At 39.4% G+C, this 24201-nt stretch overlaps 2 protein-coding genes and 1 pseudogene across 3 annotated transcripts; 2 read left to right on the forward strand and 1 right to left on the reverse strand.

The window, feature by feature from the left end:
• Nucleotides 1-3232: 3232 nt before the first annotated feature.
• LOC119261876 lies at nucleotides 3233-5096 on the reverse strand (annotated as a pseudogene).
• Nucleotides 5097-6352: 1256 nt separating this feature from the next.
• On the forward strand, nucleotides 6353-12108 carry LOC108438708 (chemokine-like receptor 1). 2 transcript variants are annotated; one of them, XM_017716704.2, is made up of 2 exons: nucleotides 6353-6441; nucleotides 9909-12108. In XM_017716704.2, the coding sequence occupies exon 2, from the start codon at nucleotides 9934-9936 to the stop codon at nucleotides 10978-10980; it is 1047 nt and encodes a 348-aa protein (XP_017572193.1). In that variant the 5' UTR covers nucleotides 6353-6441; nucleotides 9909-9933; the 3' UTR covers nucleotides 10981-12108. The 2 variants fall into 2 exon arrangements, with proteins under 2 accessions (XP_017572193.1, XP_017572192.1); XM_017716703.2 differs by lacking the exon at nucleotides 6353-6441 and adding an exon at nucleotides 8053-8523.
• Nucleotides 12109-12821: 713 nt separating this feature from the next.
• On the forward strand, nucleotides 12822-22624 carry LOC108438707 (chemokine-like receptor 1). Its single transcript, XM_017716702.1, has 2 exons — nucleotides 12822-13033; nucleotides 19839-22624. The coding sequence occupies exon 2, from the start codon at nucleotides 19853-19855 to the stop codon at nucleotides 20855-20857; it is 1005 nt and encodes a 334-aa protein (XP_017572191.1). The 5' UTR covers nucleotides 12822-13033; nucleotides 19839-19852; the 3' UTR covers nucleotides 20858-22624.
• Nucleotides 22625-24201: the final 1577 nt, after the last annotated feature.

Genomic DNA, 24201 nt, shown 5'->3' on the forward strand with positions numbered 1-24201 from the left:
TGATTATATTACTAATATTAATAGCAGTAATATTGGTATTAGGAATAACTAGGAGTCTATGAGAACATCAGCGTAGGGTGGGCAGCTCGTCCAAGGCAGGTGGTGGCAGCTAGGGCATGGGCAGGTGGTCTGAAGTGGGTAGCAGGAGGGCTCAGCAGTCAGTCGTCCTTCAGTGTCCAGCCGGACATGTGGGTGATTGTATCTCGGAAAGAAAGCAGGGAGATGGAATTAGTTTTGTTCTATCCGTTTGTGCATAAACAGGGAATGTAAACATTTACAGAGTGTGGCTAATGACTCCGGCAGATCTGACTATGACAGCTTAACTAAAAGGAGAGAACCAGAAGGACACACAGACACGGCAGCACTCTGAAACAGTTTGGCATCCCTCCGCTCCACCGTCCACAAACTTGAGTGACCGCGTGCGAGCGGCGGGACAACAGCACCAGCGTCTCAGTTCACTATAATTCCCTGTGTCCATGGACCCCTGGATCTGCTGCCTTTATCTAAGGGGGAACATTAGCTACCAAAAGCTAAACTGAACAAGTGAGTTTTCAGCCTAGTCTTAAAGACTGAGACTGTGTCTGAGTCCCGAACAGTTTCTGGAAGATCATTCCAGAGTTTGGGGGCTTTATAAGAAAAAGCTCTTCCTCCAGCTGAAACCTTCTGAATTCTGGGGACTATTAATAAGCCAGCGCTCTGGGATCTGAGTGGTCGTGATGGCTCATAATGAGAAATAAGGTCTTGCAGGTACTCAGGAGCAAGACCATGTAGAGCTTTATAAGTCAATAAAAGGATATTATAATCAATACGGAATTTAATCGGTAGCCAATGAAGTGATGATAGCACTGGACTAATATGCTCAAATTTTCTAGTTTTAGTGAGGACCCTGGCTGCGGCGTTTTGGACTAGTTGGAGTTTGTTTAAATTCCTGCTCGTGCATCCTGACAGTAGCGCGTTACAGTAGTCTAGCCTAGAAGTAATAAAGGCGTGTACTAATGTTTCTGCATCACGCAGGGACAGGGCATTTCTGATCTTGGCGATGTTGCGAAGATGTAGAAAAGCTGTCCTAGTGATGCTGCCTATGTGTTGATCGAATGATAAATCTGAATCTATTATAACGCCAAGATTTTTTGCTGCTGAGCCAGGTGTGGCTGGAAAGTCAGCGAGATTTAAGATTAAATCTGGTAATTTACTTCTTGCTAATTTTGGACCCAGAAGGAGAACCTCTGTTTTGTTACTGTTTAATAGGAGGAAGTTGTGTGACATCCAGCCTTTCATGTCTTTTACACAGTCCTCCATTTTCTTTAACCTGTATTGGTCATCAGGTTTGGCTGATATGTACAGTTGAGTATCGTCTGCATAACAATGAAAGTTTACACCATGATTACTTATAACTGTGCCTAACGGTAACATGTATAGTGTAAATAGTAATGGTCCTAATATAGAGCCCTGCGGAACTCCAAATCTCACTTTTGAATAATTGGAAGATAAATTGTTTACCCTAACAAACTGATAACGTTCTGATAGGTAAGATCTGAACCATGATAGGGCCGTCCCTGTGACTCCAACCACGTTTTCTAACCTTTCTAGGAGAATATTGTGGTCTATTGTATCAAAAGCCGCGCTAAGGTCAAGTAGCACTAAGAGAGATATGTAGCCTTGATCAGAGGCAAGAAGAAGATCATTAGTTATCTTAACTTGGAGCCGTCTCATTGCTGTGATGTGGCCTGAATCCAGATTGGAATTTTTTTTTCTTATGTAGATTTGAACTAAGTTGTTGGGCCACAGCTTTTTCTAAGATCTTTGATATAAACGGTAAGTTAGAAGCAGGCCTGTAATTAGACAAAACGGTGACATCAAGATTTGGTTTCTTGATCAGAGGCTAGTTTAAAAGCTTTGGGAACATGGCCCAGACTAAGGGACGAGTTTACAATAGTTAAGATAGGGTTTATAATGACTGGCAGTACTTCTTTGAGTAATTTTGATGGAAATGCTTCGAGTGTGCAGAAGAGATAATCTTCTCTAGCTCTAGCTATGGGAGTGGGTAAAAGGTTTCCAGGCTCTTTTCTACAACTACAGTTTTGTTGTATATCAACCAAGTCAGATGACAGCCAAGCTGGATTTGAATTTGATACTGTGGGTTGAATTTGTTGTCTAATATTATCAATTTTATTATTAAAGAAGTCCATAAAAACTTCACTATTTAGAGTTGCTGGAATTTCTGGTTCAGTACCTGCCTGATTTTGTGTGATTTGGGAAATCACATTAAACAGTATTCTAGGATTATACTTATTATTCTCGATCAGGTCGGAGAACGCTGTGGTTTGCGGTAGGATATTAAGCTTGTCTATGTTAAGACCTAGTGTCAAAACTAAATCTAACGTATGACTACAGTAGTGTGTCGGCCCTGTTACATTTTGGGTAAAACCAACAGAGTCTAGGATTGAGGTAAACGCCATTTTTAATGGGTCGTCTGCCTTCTCAAAGTGAATATTAAAATCCCCTACAATTATTACTTTATCATTACACACAGCCAGGTTTGCAGCGAAGTCACTAAATTCTTTTATAAATTCAGAGTATGGCCCTGGTGGTCTGTAAATGTTAAATAATGAGAACGCCTTCTTTTTTGTGACCGGATTTGTGACGTGAATAGAAAGGACCTCAAAGGAAGTGAAAGTGTCACATTGTTTCTGACTAATATCGAGAGTTTTTGGTATATTATACAGACTCCACCTCCCTTGCCTGATAGTCTCCGCCAATGTGCATAATTGTAGCCTACAGACGTGGCTTCATTTAAAGCTAAATATTCATCTGGTCTAACCCACGTTTCAGTAAGACGAAAAAAGTCAAATTTATGATCGCTTATAATTTCATTTACGATGACTGCTTTAGAGTTTAGTGATCTTATATTAAGTACTCCAAGTTTTAGATCTAAGGTGTTAGTGCTATCATCAGAACATGGATATATGTTGATAAGGTTATTTAAGCGGACTGATTGAGTTTTTCTGTTATTAAATTTAGTTTTAATTCGGGGCAAAGACACAGTCTCAATAAGGTTGATCTTGGGTGATGCATCAAGGCGGATCGCAGATGGTCGGTTTAGCCTCTCTGTCTGCGGCCTGGTCCCGGCTCTGGATTGTCAGCAGCGGTTTACACTACTCTGCCGACTAACTAAAAGACTATGTGCTATGCTGCACGAAAGAAAAAAAATGGTGTCCACCTCCCGCGTGGGGTGGACACCATCCCTACCTATAAGACCAGGCTTGCCCTCAAAACGTAACCAATTGTCTATAAAGCCCACTTGATTTTCGGAACACCACTTGGACATCCAGCAGTTTAACACCGTAAGCCTGCTGTAGGCTTCAGCGCCGCGCCGCATTGGGATGGGGCCAGAGCAGATTACGGCATCGGACATCATCTGGGCCTGTTTAATCACCTCTTTAATATTATCCTTAGTTACCTCAGACTGCGGCAGACGGATATCATTGGCCCCTACATGAATAACTATCCTCGAATATCTCTTATCAGCTAATCTAAGGTTGCCACTAATGCCCCCCCGCTCTGGCTCCCGATAAGCATCTAACTGTAACCGCTGGCGCCCCTAACGGAGTAGCTAACTTCACGTGTCAAACAATCGAGTCTCCTATGACCAGAGTGCTTTTAACAGGCTTCACAGTGGGTGCTTCACTGAGCGGGGCAAACCTGTTTGACACGCGAATCGGAGGAGCGTGGTGTTCCGGTGGGCTAGCTTTGGCCTCAGCGTTAGCATTAGCCTTAGCTTTCCGGCTAGACCGCCGAGTCGTCACCCATTCGCCCCGCTGTGAGGCCCGAGTCGGGGGGTGCTAATTCTCCCTAGGGTACCGGGGGCTGCTAACGCTGCCTCTGGCTGCCTATCCCTTAATAATCCCCGGATACGCACTTCTAACTGGTCAACCTTCTCCACCAAACAGCTAACTAGCTGGCACTTAGTACAAACGCTATCGCTATCACTTAACACTAATCTTCCGAAAGCTACGAAGATTTTTCGTAAGGGAAACCAGCGACCATGTAGCCCACTCCCCTGCTGTGAAGCGATTAACGCCCATTGTCTTGGTAATGATATGGAGTGCGGTGGAAGTGGAAACCCCCCATGCCCACCTCGAGCTCATACAACTCCCAAAGCAACGAACGTGATACAACTTCAAGGTAAACTTGAAGTTACAAGTGGACTGTATATGTTACCAATCCTACAACAAGCGGCAGAAATTTGTAGACCCGTGTTTCAAAAGTTAGAATTCAAGCGCACGTAGCAGCAGACGTAGAGACGACTATTTCACTAATGAATCCCGCTAAACAATAAAAAAAACCTACAGTTTGAATCTCGCTCTTTGTACATTTCTTTTACTATAATATATAATGATATTTTTCGTCATCGAACACTTTCGGTTCTGCGTTTCAATTCGTGTAAGCGCTGTTTCTGTCAACGGCAATCTTCACGCGCGTGTGCATAGTGCTGAGAACGCAGACTTGGGGGCATACACCGTCAGCAGCGCACCATCTGATCTGTACACCTCCGTGGATAGCTTTTCACGTCCTTTGGCGTTTTTGGCTTCCAAAGGAATTTCCCGTCGAATCTTGTTGATCGTCCCAAGCAGAGTTGTGTTGGATTCCAGCAGTCTGTTAGCCAGCGATAGAGATGTGAAGTAATTGTCTGTGGCTACAGTTCTACCCTTTCCCAGGTATGGCTTCATAAGTTTCATAACCACATTCTCGGACACTCTTTCTCCCTTGGGACAATCGGGGTCCTTTCCCAGATATGGAATAGCGTTGCACATGTACTTGGTGTTCAAGTCAGAAGCAACCCAAAACTTTATTCCAAATTTGTCAGGCTTTGATGCAATGTATTGTGTGAATGGACAGTGAACCTTGGTAGGAAGCAGCTGCTCGTCGACTGTAAGATGTTGTCCTGGGTTGTAACACAGGTTGCAGTTCTTTACAAATCGTTGCCAGATGTCTGAGATTGCAGCAAATTTGTCGCTCTTTGCACGCTCCGCACGGGTGTCCTTGTTGTGAAACCGCAAGTACCGCATAATTTCTTGATAGCGGTCCCGTGGCATTGTCTCCTTGATTGAAGCCACAGCGAACATTGTCTATCTATCTATCTATCTATCTATCTATCTATCTATCTATCTATCTATCTATCTATCTATCTATCTATCTATCTAATTCAATTGCACGTAGCAGATGACGTACAGACGAGTATTTCACTAATGAGTCCCACTAAATAACAAAATAAACTACAGTTTGAAGCTACTCTAGACAGAATATACTCAATAAAGGCAATAAGAGGATGAAACAAATACATGTGGTGCTAAACAACATTATTCTGATCAAATCAGATACAAAAAAAAATAATCTGATATACAACAAACATTTAGCAGAATATTATATATTTGCAGAGGATATTAGTAGTAGTATTAGACTTTCTGTGTGCACCACAGAGCTGCTGTCTCAGTCCTCCTCTGTGAATTAACATAATAAAGGGTGATGTATGGTCCTGCTAATTGCTGGCAAGAAGGAGGGGTGATGTCCTGAGGATCTTGAAATCTCAGGAGGACTAGTGTTAAGCTAAACATGCCACACTCTGCGCAGACGAAGCAACCAGCAGAAGCCATGATATTTCAGCCACTTACCGCTTCTTTTTCATTTAGATGCTGATAGCACAAAAAACTTTAGCGCAGTGACGCGCTGTCAGTCGCTCTCAGTCGCTCGCAGTGACGCGCTCTCAGTTATTCATTCGAAATGCCTAAATATAGTAAGTCTGTTTATAGCTCAGTGTCTCTGAGCTTTTCAGGATATTCATAACCTCACTGTCACTCACTAATGACTGACACTACAAAGTATGTGAAAATACCTTCCTGTGTGACTTCTGGCCACTTCTTTATATCATCCTCCCATCCTACTAAGGTAGAACGATAAAGTAAAACACAATCACCTCACCTTAATGTTGTTTTGGTGGTGGTTGTTGTTGTTGTTGTTGTTGTGAGTAAGCCTAAGACTTTTACATATGTTTCACATAAGGCGCAATGGGGCTTTGAAATATCATGAATAACTACTGCAGATGTCCCACCACTCATTTATGTATGTAGTTCTATGCATATGCTTGGGCACAAATGGTGCCAAGGTTTAGGATTAAACTAAAAGATGGCATTTTCTGTAAATATTAGTGCAAAATTCTAATACTTTCCTACTTTTCCTAAAGATATTATAGACATATTAGTAAGTAAATGTCACACAGTCAACGGGGAAGTCGGACTCCACTTCCCAGAATGCTCGGGAGGATCATGTGATCTTCCCCCACCCCTGTCAGCGATCACAGTCAATGGAACTCTAACGACTTGCACCTGATGGACTCCTGTTTCTTTCTTTATAAGCTTTGACTTTACTTGGACTCTTTGTGAGGTATTGTTCCCATGCAATTTCTGAGCGGTTTATCTATGGTGTATTTCCTGTGTATCAGTCTTTGACCTTGCCTTGCATGCTGTATTGGTCTATGTTTGTGTTTTCATGCAAATTACGAGCAAACATACTGTGAAACGTTCTCTGTCGAGGGGGTGTTACATTATTTTCAACTAGGAAATCAGTAACACATAGAAATTGACCAGGCACGTCCAAACTTTTGCATAATTTTGTAAGTGATCCTGTTACTGCTTATCGCTTCAAGTGCTCAAATAGTTCATCAGTGAGTCAAAACTAACAAGATATTTATGTATGTATGAACCCAAGTAACCACGACCCCATCTGGACTAAGCGGTTAACAACGATGATGATGATAATGATGAAGATGGTGATGAACCCAAATACACCTTGTGAAAAGACATATTCTAAATGTAGACTGAGCAGACTGTTTCTCCGAGCAGAACTGCAGCTGAAGCTGAAGTCAACCACAAACAGAAAAGGTGGCCTTCTCTTCCTGTTAATGAGGTCAAAGATCTTTGTTTAAAATGCCATTTAGTGGTTTATCACACGTGGCAACAGACGCTGCAGAGTTGCAGTCTGAGTGGTGAGATCTAAACTCCAGTTCATTATGTTTACCCTACATTAAAATCAACCTAAAAAAATTAAAATGGGTGTTTTTTACTGTTGGTATGTCTGTGGTTATCCTTTATACAGTTATATACAAACATTTTCAAGCCTGAGATGTTTTGTTGATTTGTTAAAGTGAAAAAAGTTAACATGTTTGTTACATTTAAATTTTTAGTTTTATTCGTTTTTAAATTCAACAAATTATGAATTGACCACTTAACAAGCCTGCCCTCCAGCAGGCCTAATGTTTTATTATACACTTCTATAACCTAAGAATAGCTCCACTGGTTTGCATTGAAGTCCCAGTAGTTACTGAATAACAAAACTTAGTATGAATTAAAATTGGAATGCTAAGGAGTTAAAACATGTAGAACTGTGTTCTCTCTGTAACTGATGTGTGAAAACTTATTTACACTTCAAATCAACAAAAACATGTCACTGGACCAGGAACACCCAAAAACGTTTGCATTCAGTTACATCATATCATATCAAGATAATACTATTACTCCTTTTGTCGCCTCAAAGTGGGCCCAGTGGGATGGGCAAAATGATATTAACTGGTAATATCATCACATTTTACTTTCACCATGTTCACATTCCACTTTTATTGAGAGAAAATGCTCAGCTAGCTCGAGTTTTTCACTGGCAAATAGGTCATGCTATGGAAGTAAAATGATTTCCCATACAGGTTCATTCAAATTATCTTCCTCATGCACCCAGATATTTTTAGAATCATTGTTTTATTATTTTTCTCCATTTAAATAAAAAAACTTGAAAATGCCTGACCATGGCTCCCCAGTAGTACAATATACCCCCAAAAATTTGATGTGCTATGTCTTGTTTACACTGCCACGGCTACACCATCAATGTCCAACACAGGGGGGCTTTATACCCTTGTAGGTAACACTTGTCACTGCACATGATGAGCTTAGGCTCATAAGCAGCTGCTTCAGAACTTCCTGTTCTTTTCTTGTGGCAATGCTTTTCTAGATACTGAGCAACTAGTGCACTTTAAAGAAGCTGAATTCACTAATGTGAAAGGATGTCTAGATATCTTTGGGCATGTATCGTATCACTGGTCAGTCAATGGTCAATGTCATTATAAAGCATTACCCTGTTTGAACATGGCAAACCAAATGGCTATATTCACGGGTTAGCAAAGCTAGTTTAAATGTTGGAAGTCTGCTTTTTTTCCTTTTAGGAAAATGGTCATCAGCTGGGGCCTAGGACGGATTTAAAGCTCTAAAACCTCCACATGTACAAGATGACGGTGTGGTGCCAAGTAGGAAGTGAAAGTATGGGGTTGTTGTTGCTGTGGAAAAAGAAGATTGTGCAAGTGTTTTCTTTTTTTTGGAAGTTTAGACGTATACCACATTGCGCAAGAGAGGGCTTTATAAGAGCATGACACAGATCAGCTGTTAAAGGCCTCTGACCAAAGGTATGCTGCAAACTTCTGTGGTGAGTGTGCGAAACGTGTCGCTCTTATATTTCCTGAAGAAAAGGAGATACGATCAAAAACCTTGCCAGACTTTTTTTTGCCAGAAAATTTCAACGTTATATTCTAACAGCTTGCTTTTTTGGTTTTGTCTCATTGTTCTTATTGTTATGTGGCAGAATTTTCATGGTAGATAAGTTTTTAAGAATATCTGTAATATTTTGTAATGATTTTTTGTTGCAGGTCACCTTCTGCTAAAAGGAGCCACTGTTACTCTATATTGTACACATATGTTTACTGTTTGAGTATGAAAATGCATGATTGTGTCTTGATTGTATCCAGTAAAATTAGGGAAATTTGTCACTGGAAATTGCATTACACAGTGAGAGGAATAAGTCATTTTTGTAGGATTTTCAGCTGAGATGCAGCTATAATTACTAGTAATCACAAGTGTGACTTACAAACAAGAATTTTGGCAATTTACTAAATAGATTTTGGCCAGACAAAGCATAATTGTGTATGACTCATTGTAGTAAGTATCCAGTTACCTTTTACTTTCAATGTACCAGTTTGTTTGATTCATGTTACCTCATTGATTTTTCACTCTCAAGGTTTCTTCCTCTTGCTTTTAGGCAGTTTTTCCTTGCCACCATTGCCACTGGCTTGCTCATGGGGGGCTTCCTTTTCTTGTTCTTTCTGTAATACTGATTGTTCTGTGAAGCTGCTTTGTGACAACACCTGTTGTAAAAAGCACTACATAAATAAACTTTACTTACTTGCTTGGTTAATAAGCAAACAATATTGGTAGAACTTTACCGAAGGGCAACATTAACATTAACAACATTAACATTGACACTTGTGTTTTATTCTGTTCAGTCTCCAGTCGTGTGCTGCCTCCTGTCCCTAATAGGTACTTTCTTTCTGTGGTGTGAACAGGTCAGACTGTATCATTTATCCACTATCGCACTGTAAAAACAATCTTATTACCCAGTTCAGTGTTTGCCCTACAGGAGGAAGGCTAAAGGAAAATGCCTTTGACAACTGACACAAATGAACATAAACATGTAGAAATACTGATTCCTTCACATGTCAAGACTGAGGATATTTCACCTCAAAAGGTGTCACAACAACTTACTTTTTCTTCAGTTGCTACTATAATGGTACTTTTGGCAAATTTATATAGGGCTTATAGAAAGCATTGAAAGTGCTGAATAATTGGACTCTAAAGGGATCGGAATTGGAATTGGCCAAAATCAGGAATTGACACTGAAAGTTTGCATTGCGTTAGCCCAGATTCCCTATCGCAGCAATTCCTGATTAGCATCACAAATGCTAAAGTCTTCTTCAGAAGAACTCTGAGCACTGATGCATATGAGCATAAAACTTAAACTTCTTCTTGTTTTCGCAGGGAACTAAGCCATTTTACAGTCAAGATGGTGGATGTCAATTTTGACTTATCGAGTGATTACCCGGATTACAATTACACGGCAGATAACCAGACCTATGAAGAGGTACACACAGCTCACAGACAGCGCCCAATTTGTTCTGGAGAAGTATTCTGCATGCTTTTGCTGGTCTTCAATGCGCTCATTTTCGTGCTGGGGGTTGTGGGAAATGGTGTGGTCATCTGGATTGCTGGATTTAAGATGAAGAAGTCGGTCAACACCACCTGGTACCTAAGTCTGGCCTTGTCCGACTTCATATACTGTGCCAGTCTGCCCTTCAACACCATCTACATGGCTACCTTGGACTGGACTTTTGGCCTTTTCATGTGCAAGTTCACATCCTTCGTCATGTTCCTCAACATGTTCAGCAGCATCTTCGTCCTTGTGGTCATCAGCATGGATCGCTGTGTGTCGGTCATGTTTCCTGTGTGGGCGCAGAACCAGCGCACCATAAGCAAGGCTTCCGTTATGGTCATTCTCTCATGGATTGTCTCTGCGGCCCTGAGCATTCCATCAGTCGTTTACCGTGACGTTCAGCAGCACCTCGGCACAAGCCGGTGCCTCAATAACTATACCACGAGCCAGTACAGTCACGCGACTATTGCCATGAGTCGGTTCATTCTTGGGTTCGTCATCCCGTTCCTGATCATAATCATCTGCTACTCCATCATCATCGTCAAGCTGAGGAGCAATCAGATGGCCAAGTCCACCAAGCCATTCAAGGTCATGACGGCGCTCATCGTGGCCTTCTTCATGTGTTGGATGCCATATCACACATTCGTACTCATCGAGTTGAACCAAAGCCTCTCTAACACTTTCCTCACCCTAGGACTCCAAATCGGCTCCTCGACTGCCTCAGCCAACAGTTTCCTCAACCCCATTCTTTACGTATTCATGGGCAACGACTTCAGGCGGAAGTTCAAGAGTTCTATCCTATCAAAGATTGAGAATGCAATGGGTGAAGAAGGACGCACACTGAGCCGCTATCTGTCCCGCTCTAGCTCTATGGATGCCAGAGCTTCCACTCATATCTGACACTTTGACTTGATGTCATAATGTGATATAAACTCACAGTCTAACAAACTTGTACATATTGGCAATATGTGTTGTTCTAGTAACAAATTACTTTAATTTACCAAAGTCTTCAGGCGACTACTAGCTGATAACATGTTAATGAGGCATTAATGATGTGCTAAAAATACATTAACATATTGTCGCTGTCCAAAGAATACCATATATCTCCATTTTTGACTATTTTTAGTTTTCTAAATCATTTCAACTCACCAGGTCTCCTTTGCATTCTGTACAAATTTCATGATGATTGGACCAATAGACATGCTCTGAAATCATTTGGAATAAATAACGTTTACATTGACTTATATAGGAAGGTGAGAGAGTTTATGCCTTCTCCTGTAAAGTTTTCCATTTTCTTTGGACAACAACGATATTTTCCTAGGTTGACCCTAGAAACCATCCAGCGTTCCAGGACAAAGCCCAGCTGCGATGCATTGTACGTTGCTATGGTAGAATCTGTGATTGTATTCGTCTTGTTCAAGTGCAACTTTGAAATGACTTTGAAATACCTTTGGCAAGACTGGACAGAGCCCACAGGAGACTTGTGGATAGGTCAAAACTAACACAAGCAACAGTGAAGTGGAAAGCTCCAGTTCCCTTCGAGAGAATCCACAAGCTTTATGAAAAAGAGCAAGAAGCTGTATTCATAGAGGATTTGAAACCATGTACGACTGTATATATCGAATATACCCAACCTTTTTTTCAGGTGGGGGGGGGTTAAAGTGTGCTGTTTGTTGTGGCAAGAAAGACAAACAATAAGCAATATAATGAAGGCAGGCAGGGTTCAATTTATTTAAAAAAGCATTTTGTAGCAAACGTCTTAAAAATGGAAAAAAAAGATGAATACATTCACCAACTGTTCATTGTGTAATGGAAGTGATGTTTACATTCACAAGATAAAAATACTGTTACTGAATCATTGAAAGGAATTCTGATTAACCTTATTTAGCTCGCTCATGTAGCTGTAACAAAATATACTGCTTTTTAAACAGAAAAAAATCCTCCTTTTGGTTCAAATCTGAACGATTAATCTATGATTAATCGGTTATCTCCACAAGAAATGTGAATAAAGACGATTCATTCTTTCAATCACTTGAATCCTAATTTCTACCTTCACTTCAACAACTGATGACGATCTTGACATCTGGACTTCTCAAAGATGCCAATTGCGTCGAGAGTCAAAGTGCCAAGTTTGGATGTGAAGGTTTGTACACCCAGTCATTTTACAGGTTTCACTGAGATTCATAGATCAGTGAGACTATGTGAACAGGAAGCAAACTTTAGCAAATTTCAGTGCACAATATTTATCTGATTGCTATTGATATTTATCTGACAAAACCAAGACACAAAATGCAAATATTCAGCAGATAAACAGTAAATGTGCATTAAAACATGCAGAGGACGCGTTGGCTTACTTTCGCAATTCAACAAAACATATCATCTGACTGGGGCGCACAAACTTTTGCACACGATCATATAAACTGCAGAACGCTGCTGACATTGTACTTTTTTCTTCTGATACCTTCCTCCTTGCTCAGTCATGACCAATCTGTGATGGTTTCAGTGCATAACCCTGCTGCTCCAGTCTTAATAAATGTTATTATATTTAATTATCTTAATCTTGTCATAGGTCATCATTCATGTGAATAACTGGATTTCACTGCATTAGCTTAGATTTACAGCAAGCACCCTGCACTGTACAGATGTGTGGGTGTTCCTCTGCGCTTTGCTGGCTGATCTAAGAGATAAATTCTGCATAAATATCTTACTTCTTCTGCGACCCTCACACTATACCCGTCGAGGCTTGTCAGTAGACAAGGCAGTGGATGCGCTACAGTGGTGAAGGGTGTGTTTATGTGTGGTTGTGCTGTTGTGCACTTGAGTTCTGAGAAGTAAATTCGGCGCAGAGAGGAACTGAATGTCACAAAATTATACTGACAGAAATCGCCAGTCCCTCATCATAAGCGGCAAAACCAAAACTACAGTACCATTCAGCTGAACCAACTGTTAACAGGTGAGTCTTTTTTCATTAAAACATGCAGACAGGCAACATCCTGCTGAATTTTGAATATGCAGAATGTACAGAATATACAGGACACCGTTGCATTGCTGTGAAGGTTGCCTTATGTTGTGCTTTTCTGGAGTTGTGCCATCACTCAAACTGGGCCACTTCCAATTTCTCTGCAAAGCTGAAACATAAGGTCATAAGAGTTGAAGAAAATGTTCAGTTTGTTTAGCTTTTTTACTTCAGTTCAGTATAAAGTGCAGGAGGAAACTGCTTAGTATACAGCGCTGCAATGCTTTGGGTCTTACAGAATGCAAGGAGGTATTCCTCACTCAGAGCGAGACTGTCCTTGCAGATTTTCCTTTATATAAGCTATGGTGATAACAAGTGGAATGCCAGCAATACTACAGACAGCCGGGAACCTATGCCTACTGAGTCATCAGGAGAAATTCCCTTGGCATCAACAAGGCATCACAAGGTGCATTTGGTATCATGCACTTCGCACTTTGCATGTAAAAGTAAGAGAAAAACAGCCAAAAAAATGAGGGAAAAGACCAGAAAAAGCAACGGGCAGATGAGAAAATGAGAAGTGGGAACTGCAGAGAAAGCAACAAACACATGAGGATATTAGAATGAGCAAAGGCTGGCCAATAGGGTGAAGGACTGGTCTACCAAATTATTTCTAACTGTGGTTATGTGGTGGTCCATTCAAACTGGCCTTATTTGAGACAACACTAAGTTAAATATATATATGAAGAGTTCATTTGCAAGAGCAGATCTCCAATGTAGTGAATTTCATAAATCATGCTTTTTTGAACATGCATTGCAGGCAATGTCAATCAAATTGCCATAAAACAACCAAGTACATTTCAGAAAAACTGTGATAAAAATGGCCCGTTAATGGTCAGTATTAAACAGCTATAAGACCACACCCCAGATATAGTGCACTGCGTAAGTCATGATATAATTTCAGCTTTTACACCCAAATATTGATGTCCAGCAGTCAAAAAAAAAAGACTCTTTGAATTTACTTAATTTTTTTTCATCAAAGGGTTGCACGAAATTAAATGATCTATTTTCAGAGATATAATTTGAGTAACATCTGCTTATTACCTATAAGCAATGTCCACTTAATTCTATTTTGCAGGATTTACTTCAGTAGTGTAATTGTAACTAAAATGAATCATGTTCTTTCTATTTAAGTAAATTATGTAGATTGTTATAAATATAACATTTTTAGTGAAAACAACTCAAATGTGTTGCCTTTCTGATGACATTTACTCATCGCTTGTAAGTTTTCTCAGCTTAATTATATTTTGTAAGCTTTCCTTGAAGTGTAATTTTAGCTCAATTTAATCACGTTGATGCTATTTCATTAAATTATGTAGATTGTTAAATATCATTTTAGTAAAACTACTAAATTCTGATAAATTCTGATGTATTTCCATCCTCATTGTCTATTAAATACAGCTTAATTATAACTTACAACTTAATTAAAAACAGCTTAATTATAACACAGAGCATTTATTAATGTACAATTTTAAATGTTAGTTTTCACAAATTTAACTTATTAATGTTCCATCTGTTCAAACACAGTCAAGACGGTGACTATCATGACAAAAAAGATGACAGTGACTATTAAGTCACATCAAATGCACATGAATATTAGGATCAACTAAAATATACATTTGCTTTACCACTATAGAAAAACACTGAATGTAAAGTAATAAAACAAGACTGTAGACAAAATAAAGCACAGCATTAAAACGTGGACCAAACGCTTCTCTAAAAGTGCAAAGGTATCAATAAATTATTGCTTGTCTTGCAGGCAACACAAGCTAAAATGCAACTTTACATACAACAGTAAGCTTCAAACCGAACACTGCAATTATAAACACATTTAATTAAATGCGTGTGCCTTTAATATTTTTTTTTCTTAAGTCTTAAGGAACGGCCCAGAATTTGTAAAACAATGAAGTAACATTCAGTAATTATGTAATGATAACACCAACCTTAATTACAAATTTACAACAGCAGATATTTAAAGTAGATCAGCACAATAACACAGTATTAACGTTATATGACATTATACAATATCAAATTGTCACCAATGATCAAAATAATGCCCCAGAAATAGTTCCTACAGAGTACAACCTTCTTGTCAAAGCACTGCTTCTAGTTAGCACAACCTTATTTTGCTTCTTAGACTTTGCAAAGTTGGGGTGAAAATGTATAGAGCTCAAATTGTTCAATAGGCTACTTTGTACAGTGTTAGCAAAAAAGATTCTAAAAATTTAACTGCATGTCATTTCAAGACATACTGTTCTTCAACATGACCAGGATCTTGACATGTTGTATAGAAAATCATTGAAATGTCATTGAATTTTAAAAGAGATGTTGACAAATACAACCCTTCTTGTTGCATGTGACTTAAGTGTTGTTCAAAACTCCATTGCTTTTCAATCAAAGTAGAAGCTAGTGTGAAAAGTTCCATATATTTCCAGAATGGACAGCTTTGCACCATCCTTTGGCATGAGGAAAGTACAAATTTTATAGCAGCTTTTCCACCCATTGTGGTGAGCCATATTCAGTGCACAGATTACTCCAAGCATTACTGCAGTCTGGTGCAACTGATTTGACACTTCCTCAGATGTTTTGGTTGGTTATTTGAGTTCCTGTTGCCTTTCTATCATCTGGAACCAGTCTGCCCATTCTCCTCTGACCTCTCACATCAACAAGGCATTTTCATCCACACAACTGACCGCTCCCTGGATATTTCCTCTTTTTCGGACCGTTCTCTGTAAACCCTAGAGATGGTTGTGCGTGAAAATCCCAGTAGATCAGCAGTTTCTGAAATACTCAGACCAGCCCGTCTGGCACCAACAACCACGCCACGTTCAAAGTCACTTAAATCCCCTTTCTTCCCCGTTCTGATGCTCGGTCTGCACTTCAGCAAGTTGTCTTGACCACCTCTACATGTCTAAATGCACTGAGTTGCGGCCGTGTGATTGGCTGATTAGCTTTTGTGTAAACAAGCGATTGAACAAAGTGGCAGGTGAGTGTATATTCTGATTATAATAATGAGCAGTTACACTCTGCTGTGAACTTTATATGGACAGACATAAGCTTCTTTTCCACTACAGGGCTGAACAGTTAGCATTAGCTTGACAGTTAATGTCACGAGTGACAGGCGAATTGTCAAAAAAAAAAAAAAAAAAAGGGGCGATGTCTGTTTAAAGGGGACTTTTGGTTTGCCGAAATGGCCCGGAGAGTGATTAGTGGGACCAAAACAAGCGACAGCTGTGATCGCTCTAATTTCGACGACTGCACGTCCTCATTTAAGGGAGATGGAGACTCAATTAGAGCAGGGGCGAGCGAAGAGAAGAACGTGGTACAAGGCAAGCTAGATCTGGACACTGAGAGAGCAGAGCGATGTTACTCACTGGACAAATTTACTGTGCTGCTCGGGCCGGAAGTGGAGCGAAGCGAGGGACTGCCGATTTGATCTGTTGGCCGGGAAGGTGGACTTGGTTCTTTTTGAATCTGCGTGGCGCTGCAGGCAGGTGTGGGGGGAACCCGAGAGACCCGACGTTCGTGGCATTATCTGAAGGCGTGTGGGAGAGAAGGAAGGGTGAGAACGCTCACCCGTCCCAGAGTTAAGTGTGCAGTCCCCAAACTACGAACTATTTTTACCCTTCTGCCCATCACCAGTTTTTGTTTTATTTGTAGGAAGCTTTTTAAGTATAGTTGGTTTTTAAACCACAAGTGCAGAAATGAGTTCTAGAGAATTTGGTATTATTTATCTGGTTGCTGGTTAAATTTAATCCTGATATTTATTTTTCTGATTAGTGTGGGGTTTTTTTTTTTCCTTAATGTGTGAAATTTGAATGTGGGGTGGTACCGGTGTGTTGGGTGGTGTAATGGATTTTATTGGCCAGTGCTAGTGGAAGAGTGTGTGTGTGTGTGTGTGTGTGTGTGTGTGTGTGTGTCTATATATATATATATATATATATATATATATATATATATATATATATATATATATATATATATATATATATATATATATATATATATATATATATATATATATATATATATATATATAAACTGTTCCCTAAGACGTTTCTGACTAAATTACAAACCTTTAGGTTTAGGCTTTCTAGCTGTTTTTAAATTGTTGTAATTCGATCCCTCGTTTGTCTGTCTGTTTGTTATTGGTTTCCTAGTGGTGACGCCGACCGGATCCCCGATGGACTGTGGACTGCTTCCTCCCCATTCTTTTTTAAATCAATATTCGGGGTCTGAACGGGAGTTGTTGTTTTTTAAATTTGTGGTTTATGGTGTTTTTAAATAAAGGCTGTACACTCTATCCTCTACCGAGTAATTACTGTCGACTCCACTGATCCCCAAGGTGTATACAAATTTATTTTAATTGGAAAAAGGGTTTTGTTGCCCATTCTTTTAAATTCGGCCGTGACATTAAGATAACGGATTAAATTACGCCGAACTAAATCTCCACTGACAATTCTGATGGAGCAAAGTCGAGCGATTGGTGTTGAAGGAACAGAAAGGAACATCTTAAGACCCATCTCATTTTCCTTAGCCTTCTAATCACTGCTTAGCAACGGTTGCTAGGTGCCTTTCAGCATGTACATTTATATTATGGCCTGTGTGACTATACAATGACAGAGAACAGGATGTTGATTCCACTCATCTACAAACTCACAAACACTTCAAAAGCATCAGCATTGGGATCGTCTGTCTGGAAAACGTGCTCTTATACTCTTTCCTACATTTCAGAAGTCATTTTATTTCCTTTATTACATTTATACTTGGTAATATGAGCTCTGTCTAAAAGACAGGTAGCTGAGCTGGAGGTGGCGGAGATGAAGATGCTGAGATTTTCATTGGGAGTGACAAGGATGGACAAGATTAGAAATGAGCAGATCAGAGGGACAGTGAAGGTGGAGCAGTTTGGAGATAAAGCCAGAGAGGCCAGGTTGAGATGGTTTGGACATGTGTTGAGGAGGAATAGTGGATATATTGGTCAAAGAATGTTGGAGATGGAGCTGCTGGGTAGAAGGAGAAGAGGTAGACCTCAGAGAAGGTTTATGGATGTAGTGTCGGTGGACATGGAGATGGTTGGTGTAAAAGTAGAGGAGGCAGTGGATAGGGCAAGACGGAGGCAGATGATCCGCTGTGGCGACCCCTAAAGGGAGCAGCCAAAAGAAGAAAAAGATACTTGAGCTAGTTTGACTGAATACCTAGTAAAGTGAGCCTGAAAAGCCAATTCTGATGGATTTGGCTGAGACTAACCACAATATCTATGCAGTAGGTTCATTTTATTAAACAGACGAAGTAAGCGAAGCCACCTCGGACCAGCAGGGAAAACAAATGGGGCTTCATCACTGCACTGAGTGCACCAGCATTTTGACAAGTTTCTTTCATTTGGCCATTTTTAATGTATAGAATGGTTGGGCTGTTAAAACTATTGAGGTGGATATATCAGCAGTTATGTCCTTCTGAAATGACTTTGCATTGTGGGTTGACCTGTATCGCAAAGATAGCTCTGAAGTATATACTGAAATATTTGGCTGGAGTACTACAGTGCATCACCCAGGTATCTATAACTCACTGGTGAAATTCACATTGATTACTTGCTACCCTTGGGCACAGTCAGTACATGAGCAGAAAAGTGGGCTACTTCAAACAGAGTCAAGAAGTTTTATTCCATAGCCACACCCCAGCATTTTAGAGGAAGAAAGCTTGGCCAAAATCAGAGTGGAATATTTAAACTGTCATTTTCTGCAGTTAAGTAAAGTTTTTTTTGTGTTTTAATGAAAAATAGTGTGCTTTTATGAATGTACAACTGTTCAAAGGTGTGTTTGCTAGTCATGTACTGGCTAGAAGATTTGGTTGCTGCTCAAACTTACTAAAATTTTCGCTACCAAAACAGTCACTACTGACATTTGGTAAGGTTTTGGCATCATTATGATTTTTTGGTTGTGACAAAATGGAATGATCATTTGCTCAATTATGTGATTTGGTAAAATATATATAATTAGAGTTAGGGTTGCTCAAAGCAAAAGGCTTTTAGTTTGAAATCCAAGTCTCTAAAAGGTCTGAATTGTGTTTTCAACTCCGACTTGTTAATATGAGCCATCAGAAAAAAAAAGTCAAATAAAAAAATTAAAGTAAAATTCAATGGTACCCAACAAAAAGGCTTCGGTGCATGTAAATATACCATATATATTGTACTTTAACACAGGCGTTGTCAATTTGTTAATTGTTGTTATTGTTTGGCAATTCCGTGTTAAATTCAAACAAATTTTCACCTTTATTTCAGAGACATTTGCATTTATTTTAATGGTTGTTAATGCACAGTTCCTTTTGATTTGCTGAATATAACATATCGGGCCAACAAAACTATAAAAGTTACATAAACATAAAGTTATGGCATGCAAAGTTTTATTTTTTCCGATATATTAAATAAAAAATTAACAAAACATGGGATGTTCAACAACTGTATCATGTTTTTGGCCAACCTGGAGGTCTTGTTAAGTGTCAAATGTCCAGCTACTGAAGACAAAGTGACACCATATTGACTAATCACAACTGTTTATTTTTATGTAAGATTACAGCAAGTTAAGGCTGAATCTCAAAACTAATTACAGATGTTGGTGAACTGTCAACTAGTCCACCTTCACCAGGAGTTTCTGCTCTTGTTATTAAGCTTGTATTCTTCTAACTGAATAACATCTAACATTTATATCAGCACAGCTAAAATTTTCTGTTCCTGTTTGTTTTGCAGAATCAAGAGGCATCATGAATTCAAACCCAGAGTCAGACTATGAATATGATTACTCTCCCACCCCGAGTACGACTCCAGCAACTTGCACGGATGCATTGTGTGTTTTCTTAGCAATAGCCACTGTGGTCATCTTTGTCCTGGGTGTCGCTGGAAATGGTTTGGTGATCTGGATGGCAGGGTTTAAGATGAAGAAGTCAGTCAACACCACCTGGTACCTGAGTCTGGCCGTATCTGACTTCCTGTTCTGCTCCTTCCTGCCCATCAGTGTGGCTTATATGGTCAAAAAGGACTGGGTCTTTGGACTCTTCATGTGCAAGTTCACTTCCTTCATCCTGTTCCTCAACATGTTCAGCAGCATCTTCCTCCTCGTCATCATCAGTGTGGACCGCTGTGTGGTCGTTATGTTTCCTGTGTGGGCTCAGAACAAGCGCACCATAAGAAAGGCCGCTGCGGTGGTCATGCTAGCCTGGATCATCGCAGCAGCGTTTAGTTCACCATTAGCTGTTTTCCGAGACATTCATTATGATGCACACGAGGAGAGAAATATCTGTTACAACAACTACACATCTGACCAGCAGCATGCTGCTGTGGTGTTCTGCCGCTTCGTTTTTGGGTTTCTGATGCCGTTCCTCATCATTATCTTCTGTTACATTGTCATCATACAAAAGTTGAAGCTCAACCAGTCGGCAAGGTCCAAAAAGCCAATCAAGATCATGACAGCACTGATTGCTGCTTTCCTCATTTGCTGGCTTCCTTTTCATACTTTTGCTTTGATGGAACTAAACCACCACAAATACGAGAGTATTCTCCCTACTGGATTGGTAATTGGCGCCACCTTTGCCAGTGCTAACAGCTGTCTGAACCCGTTTCTTTATGCATTCATGGGGAAGGACTTTAAGAGGAAATGTTACGCGCTTCTGTCAAAGATCGAGAACGCAATCGAGGAGGAGGGCAGGAGCACAGTCCGAGGAACATCCATTACCACGTCTGGAGAAGGCAGACTTTCAACTGTTGTTTGAAATCATCAGTGACATTCGAAAGAAAGAAAAAGAGCACTGAAACAATCAGTCCAACTGCCAGCTCAGTATGAAAAAGGAACGAGTAGGAGATTTTACAGTGTATGTATCGTTGATCCATTGAAAACTGTCTCAGTTAATCTATGCTATAAAGGGTCTCTGTGTTCAGACCAACACCCTCAAATGGATAAGCTTTTACTCAAAGATAGCCCAGCCAATTCAGGGCTTTGTGAAAGATACTTAAACTGTTTTTTCTCCTACAAAAGCTTTTAAATCTTTTCACAGTCATAACAATGCTTTATTTTGACTGGTACCATTTGACGACTTCATCCACATTTCACCTTCCATTTCAGTTTATTTCTTGTTTTTGTCTCAAGGAAAGCACAATATTGTTAAGGCAGATCTTTGCCTCCTATCTAGATGTTCAATCCATCTCCATATCTGTTCTGACCTGTGAGAGGCTCTTATGCTCATGCCCATTGTGTACTGTTGTTGACATGAAAACATGACTGCACCAGTCTCTGTAGATTACAGCTCATCTCTTCTTGCACAATTCAGGTTAGACATTCTCCAGCCCTTCATTTAAGGTCAGTTACTGACCACAGAGCTGCTGTTCTGAGGTATTTCTGGATGTGTGCTCAATTTCCAACTATAGCAGTAGCATTAACTGGTGCAGTCCTGTGGTCTGAACTAACCAATGAGGAAATTATGCAGCAACCGATGATCTATAAGCTGTAAATATACATTTATATATAGGAGATATAAGGTATGAGCTCTTAAAGTGGGCAGAGAGTGGGACTACAAAGTAGGTGTTTCTAATAAATTGGTCACTGAGCGGAAATACAAGGTAGGTGTTTCTATTATAGTGGCCAGATCTACAAAGATGGTGTTTCAAATGAAGTGGCCAGTGAGGGAAAGTACAAAGTAGGTGTTTCTAATAAAGTGGCCAGTGAGTGGACGTACAAAGCACTTGTTTCTAATAAAGTGGCCAGCATGTATAGACCTCAGTTCTATTAATGCAGATTGTCATAGACCATAGTGTCCAAATGACCAGAAATATTCATTTAGATACAAAGTAATAGCAGGGCTGTTTTTAGAGCTGTTGAGAGCAAATCTTAACATTCATGCTGCAACAGGGTGCTTTATTAGGCCACATATCAGTAAGAGAATGAGTCTCCCAAAGTTAGTGTGTGAAAAACAGTAAAACGGTAAAAATTGATTAAAAACACATTAAATATGTTATTCTCAGGAGTGTTTACTTTTAAACACTGTGCACAGGCTAAAATCTAAAAATCTTTCTGAAAACGTCTTGTAAATTTGACTGAGGCTGCTTCAAAGCATCTTGTATTATGTTTTCTTGTTTTTTCAGATTGTCACAATAATTCATGATTACTGTCTCCTGTTCCATCGCTTAAAACTAGCTTTCAAAAAGCTCTGCAAGTTAGCATGTTTGAATGTAAATAGACCAATTTCTATTGAAGGTTTTTGCACGTTTTTATTTTTTGATTTGTGTCAATAATAATGAGGTTATCGGTGCTACTGTATTTTGTACACCTTTAAACTCTTTGTAATGAATTATTTCTGCAACATTTCGATGCAATTTGTGTAGCACTTTTTTCCAGACTTAGATAGTAACATAACACATGTAATGGCATTATGTAATCAGGGTATAGATCAATAAATTACAACAGATAAATTACAGATCGTAGATACTTTGTAAAAATAGAGGGTACTAGCTGGATTATGTCATTAAATTTACTCTTACAGCAATCCTGACGACTGTCTTTCTTGTGAACATCTCTGTTACTTTGTAAGTGGCAGGTAATCACTGGTAAAATTCCCGCAAGTTCATGTGCTTCAGTGAAATGTTGGTACTCTCCTGAGTACTTTCAAATCAGAATACTTCTAATACTTCACACGTTTAGTTAGTAAAGGAATCTACGTTTTGTTTAGTTACTTTTTTAGCAATTCATATTTAGTTACTATTTCCTTTTTCTGTCTAATCTCATCATGTGTTGTTGGTGCAACATCTGTGGTGCTTTGCGATTGTGATCTCTCACTTTGGAATTTTAGTTATTTTACCAAAACTACCCCCAAATAAGAATAAAGAGGGTAACGTTCACCAGTGCCTTTCCTAAAAGATGCTGGATTTACTAAGGCGCTCCACTGTAACTGTATAATTGACTCAAGTAGTAGTTTTTTGACCTTTTTGACTTTTTTAATACCATTTTTTGAACTCCAGCTTTCAAAACTCTATTTCCTTCGATTTAGATGAACTTTTATCTGATCACCTCAGAAATATCTCTTGAAATATCTCTTGAAAAAATTAATAGCACATATTTATAGTGATTGACTGGAAATGAACAGATAAAGGGTGATCTAAGCATTTTCTGTGATTACATGTAAAAAAAAAACTTCAGAAATATATTGCTTACATTGATTAGTAAATTAATCAAATTACATTTACACAGAATTTTTCAATAAACATTTTTCCTGAAGTTGGTAAAGTTTAGCCATGACAGTTCATGATTTAATGCCACATGGTCAATCTTTTGAAATGTGAGATGTTTTTTTACCCATGAATCTCTTTCATTTGAATCTCTCTAATTTAGTACTTGATTTTTTAAATATTGACAATAAAAGTGAAAGTGAGAATCTATACACTATATGGCCAAAAGTATGCAGACACCCCTCCTATTCAGTTCAGATGTTTAAGCCACAAACAGCTGTATAAAATCAAACACATAGCCCTCATATGCAATCTCCATCAACAAACACTAGCATTAGAATGGGCCATTCGTGGCACTGTCACAGGTTGCCAGCTTTTCCATCCTGTTAGATCTGCCCCGTAAGTGCTATTATTGTGAAACGTAAGTGCTATTATTGCTAAAAGGCATAGTGCATAAAAACACTTATTCTCTGTAGCACCATGCACTGTAAACCTCCAAACTGCCTTTGGAAACAACTTAAGCATAAGAATTTTGCATTAGAAGCTTTATGAAATTGGTTTCCATGGCTGATACAAGCTTTAGATCACTATTCACAATGTCAAGCGTATAAAGCACAGAAACTGGACTACAGACCAGTGAAAATGTGTTTTCTAGAAAGATGTATAATGCTTCACTGGCAGCTTGAGTGATGGGTTTGGCAGATGCCAGGAGGACGCTACCTACTGCAATGCATAGTGCCAGAAGTAAAGTTTGGTGGAGGAGAGATAATCAGCTGGTCATTTTCAAGTTTAGGCTCCTTAGTTCCTGTGATGAATGTTAATGCTAAAGCATACAAAGACATTTTAGACAATATGCTTCCAACTGACTGATCCCTGACCTCAATGAACACATTTGGGA

This window comes from Pygocentrus nattereri, chromosome 20 (genome assembly GCF_015220715.1).
Source record: "Pygocentrus nattereri isolate fPygNat1 chromosome 20, fPygNat1.pri, whole genome shotgun sequence".
Lineage (NCBI taxonomy): Eukaryota > Metazoa > Chordata > Actinopteri > Characiformes > Serrasalmidae > Pygocentrus > Pygocentrus nattereri.